This window comes from Talpa occidentalis, unplaced genomic scaffold (genome assembly GCF_014898055.3).
Source record: "Talpa occidentalis isolate TD23 unplaced genomic scaffold, MPIMG_talOcc4v2.1 talOcc4.2, whole genome shotgun sequence".
Classification (NCBI taxonomy): Eukaryota; Metazoa; Chordata; class Mammalia; order Eulipotyphla; family Talpidae; genus Talpa; species Talpa occidentalis.
In genome coordinates this window covers 40,617,113-40,625,530 of record NW_023602073.1, presented here as the reverse complement: position 1 = coordinate 40,625,530, position 8,418 = coordinate 40,617,113, and the positions used below count along the sequence as shown (strand labels likewise).

Below are 8,418 nucleotides of genomic sequence, written 5' to 3'. Positions count from 1 at the left end.
ACCAGGCGGGGGCTGAGGTGGGCACAGCTGGGGATGCTGGAGGGTGGCGACCTGGGGGTGAGATGCTCTGTGAGGAGTCAGAGCAGCAGGGCTCAGAGGAGAGGAGTTTCCGGAGCCTGCCCTTGTGTGAGGTTTCCAGCTTTTCTCCCAGAACCCCTCTCTCCAGTCCCTGGACGGTGATATCTGGAAAACTGGAAAGGAAAAAAATTTTTCTTTATATAACCTATTAAATATTGAGAGTATTTTAAAAAATAACATTTAAAGAATACTGTTCGAGTTATAGAAAAGTTGCAAAGGCAGTACACGTCTTGTTTATCCCACACCATTTCCATTCTGTTAACATCCTACAGATGGGTTCATATTTTGATGTTATCCTAAATGGCATTGAAAATTCAGTTGGTTTGTTTCGATCCTTTGTACAGTTCCTATCACCATTTGTTATTTCTCTGTTGGATATTTTAAAAATTATTTATATTGCTTTTATTCCCTGCCACTGAAAAGTCAGTTTTATCACAACAGTTTTATCACAACAGTTTATCTCTATATCTTGATCACTAGAACACTATCAATTCTACAAAAGTACAGTGTAGTTTCTCAATAATTAGTCATTGTTTCTTTTGAGTGAATATCATATATAGGTAACCTTGGAAAAAGTAATTAGCCTCTCTAAATCTCCTTCCTCAGATATTAATATATATGTAAGTGCACATATTGATATATGTAATATACATAGAATTAAAACAATGATACTTATACTTCCTGATATTTATCACTATTAAATCACTTTACTTTGGTTGAAGTGTTAAAAGCAACCTAAAAAACAAAGTATTCTCAATTTCCTAACATTTTTGTTAGTTTTAAGCACACTGGTACTGTTATGACCTATTGGATTTGTTAGTATATTCCTTCTCAAAGGAACTTTTGTGCATATAGTATTATTATTTAATGTTATTTTTCTACTAAACTGACTGCATGACACAATTACAGCCCCCCAAAAAGAAAGACAGGCTGAAAAAGAATCCTGAAATTACCTCTTGAAAATTTTAGAATTTAAACCCTACTAGTTCATTGCAACAGCAGTAACTGTGCCTTTTTTTTTTTTTAATTTTCTTAAAGATGTATTTTATTTATACAAGCACCGGGGTGCAGGCCAGATGCGCGGGAGGGTGAGAGGATTCCCCAGAGACAGCCTGGAACAGAACAGGCAGACTGACTGAAATCCACTGCTGAGGGGAGCAGCGGGCGGGGCAGGAGGGGTCTGCGCGCCACGTGGGCCCTCGCGGGCTCGGCAGAGGCTGTGGACAGCTCCCCAGCGCGCGCCCAACCGCCTGCGCCCCCTGTTTGCTGTTCTCCCCACAGTGTGAGCGCGACAGTAAAGCAGCTGCACAAGGCGGGGCCAGGATGGGACGCCTGGAAAAGCCAAAACCCAGGCCGGGATTGCTCAGGACAGATGAAAGGGCCTCTCGGGCATTCCAAGGGTTGTCGTTAAGCGGCAGCTTTTTCGTTAAGGCTGAGAAACCGCTGGCGGTTCCCTCTGCCAATGGCTGTGGCCTGTGGCTCTGACGCCACAAAGAGCCCTTGTGACGGCACCGGCACCGCCTGCATCAGGCCCGCCCGGACTGCGCCTGTGTCCTCAGGAGCCGGGAAGCTCTGGACAGTGACCTGTGCACTCCGGACGACGAGAGAGACAGTGAGAGCCTGTTTTGGGCTATTTGGTTCTCTTTTGTTTTATTTATTGGTTTATTTATTTAATTATTTGTTTAGGCTATTTATTTTAGTTATTTTATTTTTCTTTCTTTGTTTTTTACCTTATTTTCCTTGTTTTTTTTTTTTTTTGTATTTGCTTATAGTCAGGGCTGGTGAGGGTGGTCAGCGTAGTCAAGCGCACAGGCGCTATGTCCCAGGGACGGCAAGGGCAAAGCTACCTGGTGCTGCGGGAGCTGGGGCGGGGCTCCCACGCCAAGGTGACGCTGGCGCTGCATGCGCTCACGGGCACGAAGGTGCTCATCAGGGGCGTCCGCAAGTCCGAGCTGCCCGACCTCCGCCTCCTGGCCCGCGAGATGGGGTGCATGAAGGCCCTTCACCACCCGAACATCGTGGAGCTCTTCCAGGTGGTGGACACCGGGCCGGAGCTGCAGCTCGTCATGGAATACGTGCAGGGGGAGGACCTGCAGGCCTTCCTGGACAGGCGTGGGCGCCTGGGCGAGCGCGAGGCCCGGCCCCTCTTTCGGCAGATCCTCGCGGCCCTCAGCTACTGCCATGCCAAAGGCATCGCGCACAGGGATGTGAGGCCTGAGAACATTCTGCTGACCCGAGAGGGGAAAGTCAAGCTGGTGGACTTTGGGCTCAGCGTCCAGGCCTTCAACCGGGCGCTGAGCAGGTGCTGCTGTCGCCCAGAATACAGGGCCCCCGAGGTCTACCTTGGCCAGCGCTACAATGGCCCCAAGGTGGACGTGTGGAGCCTGGGCGTCCTTCTCTACAGAATGCTGACCGGCAAACTGCCCTTCAGGGCGCCCCACCTCCCGGCGGTCAGGGTGCGCGTCCTGGGCGCGTACCTCCAGCTGCCCCACTACCTCACGGAGCAGTGCCAGGACCTGCTGGCCAAAATGCTGGAAAAGGACCCCTGGAGGCGCTGCCCCCTGGAGTGCATCCAGCAGCACCCCTGGGTCGCAGAAACGAGCGAGGGACTCCTGCCCTTCAGCGAGCCATGGCTCAGCCCCCAGGACCCGGCCATAATCAAAGATATGGAGCGCCTGGGCTACGAGAGGCAGGAAATTCGGGAGGCCATTGACGCTGACAAGTACGACGAGGTCATGGCCACCTACCTGATCCTCCGCTCCAGGAAGCAGGAGGAGGAGGAGGACTATGAGGAGGAGGGGGAGGAGCGGCCCAAGCGCGTCACATTCCGGGTGCCAAAGCGTGTCACCTTCCGGGAGCCCGGTGACCCCAATTACAAGGACAGCCTCCCACAGCCTGAGGTTTCGGGGAATACCCCAAGGCCGGGTATCCTGCGAAAGCAGGAAGTCCAAAAGAGGGGAAAGGAAGCCACCCCGGGCAAAAGGGTCACCTTTGCAGGAGTCCCTGAGCTGGAGGACGCCCAGAAGCACACCAACGCCGCAGGGCCAGGCACCCTGTTAGAGGACGCCCCGAAGGGCAGACCCTCTGCGCTAGGCCCGGTGCTGGAGGACGCCTGGGGGGACACCAGCACCTCTGTGGCCAGACCCCAGCAGGAGGACACCAGGGAGCACAGCAGCACCTCGGTGTCAGTCCTCCAGCTGGAGGACGCTGGGGAGCACGGCAGCACCACTGAGACAGGCCCCCAGCTGGAGAGGGACCAGGAAAGCAGGGCCAGCACGATCTATCCAGCTCCCCAGGCCTCCAGCACCACCCTAACACCTCTCCCAAGACGTGGCTGGCCTTCCAGTGCAGTGGCCCCTTCAGCAATCATCAGGGCCAGAGACAGGGTATTAGATATTATCCTAGAATTTTGTTGCTGCTGTGCAACATTCGAATTGCAGAGCAACAAAGACTAAAAATAGCACCACACCAGACAAAAGCCTCCCCACCCCCAAAGCACAACCACTCAGTGGCCATGGGGAACAGGAGTACACCAGGGAAGGTTGAGGCTCTGGAGAGGCTCAGGGACTGGGTCCAGTCACAGGAGCCAGGAGGAGCATGAGACCCACGGGACTGCAGCACAGAAATCTGGGCAAAACCGATGTCCCTGGAGCACAGATGTCCCTGGAGCAGAATAGGTGAAGGGTCAGGAGGGCCACGGAACTGGTGAACCACCTGGAGGGGAGCAGAGCGGGTGAGTGGTGGGGTGTGGAGGGGCTGGGGAGAGCTGAGCAGGTACAGGGTCCCTGGAGGGTTATGAGGCTGTGTGGGTGGCCCCAGGGTCAGAGGCCCCAGGGCCAGAGGCAGGAAACCCTGGACCTCTCTCCCCCATCATAGGCTCAGTTCCCTGAGAACCATACTGCCCCCTTGCTGGGAGAGACCTGCTGCTCTATCTTGGGCACAGGGATGGCATAGAGGATGCAGGAGCTCTTGCAAAGGCTTGGGCCCAGGTGGTAAAACGTGCAGATTGCAAGGAGCAGATAGAGAAGGTCTTTAGCTCCCCTTAAGAAAGACTCGGGGACCAGTATATTAGAATCCAAACAGGACTTTTCAAGGTGGACAGAGTTTATTCACAGACCAGCCCTCCTCCACACGACTTGCTCAGCTGGAAAATCTGCACATCTTCCTACACCAGGAAGCCCTAGGCTATGATCAATCTCAGTCCCGCAGTGAGCATTGTCACCTCAAACTTTTGCAGCTTAGGATTCTTACACAGTGTCAGCCCAGCTGGAATTTCCCCTTTTAAAAATCCTCTCCAGACAGCCCCCCACCCCTCCTCCTCCCTGGATTCAAACCCTGCAGGGTGACCTTAGCCAAATTGGAAACGTTAATATCGCCCAACAGATGCAGGCTTTGGACACCAGTCTCTGCCAATTAAATCACTGGGTACAGGAACGAAAAGCTACAGGGGCTGTCTACCTTAAATTGTGTTTTTTCATCATTGTTTAGATGGTGTTCAATTCCCTTCTAAAACTAAGGTTTTGCTAAGTCTGGTAAATGCAAGTGAGGTGAGGTATGTGTGTTTGAAAAAAGAAATGTATGGAAGAGGGATATTCTGAAGGGCCTTAAGATTATGTAAAGCCGGATGGGAAAAATGAAATGGCATTAGAATGAAAGCAAGCAAAAGAAAGTGTTGAAGGTCTGAGAGAGAGATTTTGGTGAGAAATCGTGTGTACTCAGGTGCCTCCCCCTCCTCCAACACATTCGTGGGCTTGCTCATCTGACCAGCAAAGCCCCCTCTGATCACTACCTCGTCAGCCAAATGTGGGGCCAGGACATCATGGATCCTGCCCCTAGTAGGCCCAGTGATCATGATTATGCTTTTCTTTGTTTCTGCACCCTGATTGCTCTGCTTTATCCAGGCAAAGCTCTCTGACATGAGCCTTCACTCTCCTAGACCCGGGAAAGCCATTCCTGTAATTGACAGATGAGCAACAGGGCATTGCTCTAGGGGTTCTGGGCCAACCTGGGCTGTCCAGCGACCAATTGCTTATTTCTCTAAACAAATGGATCCCACTGTAAGAGGATGGCAGCCCTGCCTGCGCGCACTTGTGGCAGCTGCTCGTCTCGCTAGACAAGCTTTAAAACCCACACTGGGCCAACCTGTAAATGTTAGTTCTCCACATCGGCTCCAGGACCTGCTCACTCATCAGGCTCTCTCCCCTCCATCACCCTCTTGTCTGTTAGATTTCTACTCTCTTTGTCAAAGACCCTCTCATCTCCCTCTCCCAATCCTCGACTCTCCATCCTGCTAGGTCTCACGGGTGTTCCACTCCCTAACGCAGATAACACCCTCTTCTTACTATGGTGGACACCATCACCAGTCGCACAATGGACCTGCCTTTATCTCAAAGATTACTCCACAGGTCTCCTCCCTGGGCATCACCTGGAAACTACACATTCCCTCCCGACCGCAATCCTCTGGTAAGGGAGAACGGGTAAATGGTCTGACCAGAGACCACCTAACCAAACTCTCCACTGAGCTGCGGAAATCCTGCGTGGAGCTGCTCCCACTGGCTTTAATGCACCTCCAAGCCACCCCTTGTGGCCCCTTGTTCCTGACCCCCCTTGAACGGATGTGTGGCAGACCTCCTCTTACTAACCATGAGCTCCCCGTCCACCCTTCGCTGTTGGCTGGATATTTTTCATACTTCTCTTTGCTCAGACAGCTGCTCCAAGAACACGCACACCATTGTCTGCCACAACCTGTGCCTCCGCCCCCTGATGCACCTGTCAACCTGCTGTGTCCTGGAGACCAGGTTCTTCTGAAAGCCATCTCTCCAAAAGCACTTCCGCCAAAGTGGATGGGTCCACACACGATCATCCTGACTACACCAATGGCTGTCAAGGTCTTGGGCAACACGTTCTGGCATCAGCTTTGCAGGTTCAAACCAGTCCCTGTGGACAAGCAGTATGTATGCGAGTGCTGGGCCCAACTCGGGTACACATCACTGCGCCCCTGGTCCAGGTTCCACTCAGCCTACAGAGCAGAGGCCCTCTGACTCTCCCTTCTCTGTTTCTAATCCAATCACTTCAAGCCACTTCCAGTTCTTCTGTCTATGCCTGGAGATTCCTATCAGCACAGCCTCAGGCAAGGTATTAGCACTCACAGGGCCTCTGATCCTAACCTTATTTTTTCTTTTTGCCCCATGCTTACTGCATTTCATCCAACACGGGATCCAAGATCCGCCCCGTAGCACCTTTCACCAACTCCTCCACCCATGTCCTCGTGTCCCTGCAAAGACCTTCTCATAACCAGGCCTGAGCCCCCACCCCGGTCTTCGCCCCCGTCCAGCAGGAAGTAGCCAAAGAAAGAACCGTCGCCCCTTTTCCTATCAACAAAAGGCTGGTATGAAAGGTCGATGCAGGGGCCAGGAATGGGGAAGCCCACATACAAACAACAAGATGGCCCTGACACCAGTACCCCTGATTCCATCAAACCGAAACTGAAGCCATAAGCAGGAGAAAACAACTCGGCTCCACGAAAAAACAACTTTGTTCCCCCTAAGCCTGTTCCCCCCGCTACCAACCCAGTTTTCCTGCCTAACCTCTCCTCACCCTATGAAATGACATCTCCCCCACAACGGGCGTGACTTCAGGGACACCCCACCTTGAGTCAGCAAAGCTCGCCTGGGGGCACAATGAGTTTTCCCTTCCTTTGAGAAAGTTTAGCCTGGCTCCCCTTTTCTTTGCCACACCAAACCTTTCATCTTGGTGCCCGAAACCTGGAAGGCTGTGTTCCTTGGCGCCGGGGCCGTCTTCCCTTCCCTGGGACTCTCCTCTCCATGGCAGACGCCTCACATCCACCACCGGCCTTGATCCTTGGGGAGAGTCGTCTGTTGACCCTCCTTCCTGGGAGGCCCTCACCCCTGGTTACCCGGCTCCTCTCCTCACCCCCATCCTGGTTACTGTTCCATAAACCCCGGGCCTACGCCAGCCGACCCCCATTGCTCCTGGTTCTGATTTGGGGACGCCCATCCAGTCCAGATGTCCCAGTCCAGGGGACAACCGAGCGGTGGGGACGTCACCCTCGCTCACCTGCCCCCATTCCATAGGCCAGGACCAGGTCGTGGGACGCTCTGGTCCTGAGTCTGTACCCCCATTCGTTGGGGAGAGGAGCCGACTTAACCAGGAGTCCACAAATTCCAAGCCGAGCCCGGCCACCCCTCTGGGACGCCTTCTCTCAAACCTCGATCCTCTGGGACTCAGGCCAGATCTGCACCTCAGCGTCTCATCTTCTGCAACACTGCCCGGCCTCAGTGCCCATTGGAGAATGGCTCTCACTGGCCGGGACATGGCGCTTTCCATTTCACGGTCCTTACAGACCTAAACAGTTTCTGTCACCGCAATGGAACATGGTCAGATCCCTCATGTCCAGGCTTGCTTTCTCGTGCGCTCCCGTCCCTCCCTCCTGCAAACAAGTTCTACTTCCCAAGTCTCGAGACTCTTCTCACTCTTCACCCTCTCCGGACCCCTCTTCTGCATTCTCTGATCCTCTAGATGTTCAGTCTTCACCTCCTTCAGCTCCCCAAGCCTGCCCCCGCTTCCACCTCCCAGCCAGCACACCTGCTCTCACAATCGTCCTCTTTGTCCCCTTAGGGAGGTTGCGGGGATGAAGGAGCAGGTGGAGTCCAGGATCCTTTCCCTCTGTCTGATCTCTCCCAGATTGAAAAGCGTCTCGGCTGTTTCACTAAGGACCCCACTACCTACACCAAAGAATTTCGTTATCTTACCCAAGGTTACACCTAAGGTTACACCTATAACCTTCGGTGTCATGACTACACGTTATCCTCTCTTCCACCCTGACCTCTAATCACAGAGAACGTGTTTTTCAGTCTGCTCGAGGCCACGCAGATCAGGCCACTTCACTGACACAACCATACCCAGGCCCTGAAGCAGGTCCCCGCCCGGATCCTGGTTGGGAATCCCAGACTGACACTGACGCGGGTCGCGGGGGCAGGGCTCGCTGAGACGCTTCATCCCCTGCCTCTTAGCTGGGCTCCAAGTAGCAGCCCGTCTCCAAGGCAGTTAATTTTGACAAGCTGCGGGAGATCACCCAGTTCCACCCCGTACAGAGGAGGACGGGGACTACAAACAGCGATGAAGAGCATGTGGCTGCTAGATCCGCTCATAAACCTACCCGGGATGGGTTGGTTGCTTTACAACTGGCGTAGAGGGCAGGACAGTTCAAAGCAGGACGGCTCTACGCAGACGAAACCCTTTGGAACCTGGGGAGGGATTGCCAGGTGGCCGGCCACGAGCAGATGGTGCTCGGTGGCCAACCTCCTCGCCCTGTGGGCA

General features: G+C 53.6%; 1 protein-coding gene across 1 annotated transcript; it reads left to right on the top strand.

The window, feature by feature from the left end:
* The first annotated feature begins 1,413 nt into the window (after positions 1-1,413).
* LOC129146303 (MAP/microtubule affinity-regulating kinase 4-like) lies at positions 1,414-7,736 on the top strand. The gene is made up of 2 exons (XM_054698185.1): positions 1,414-3,811; positions 7,717-7,736. Exon 1 carries the CDS (start codon positions 1,896-1,898, stop codon positions 3,531-3,533), a length of 1,638 nt encoding a protein of 545 aa, XP_054554160.1. The 5' UTR covers positions 1,414-1,895; the 3' UTR covers positions 3,534-3,811; positions 7,717-7,736.
* Positions 7,737-8,418: the final 682 nt, after the last annotated feature.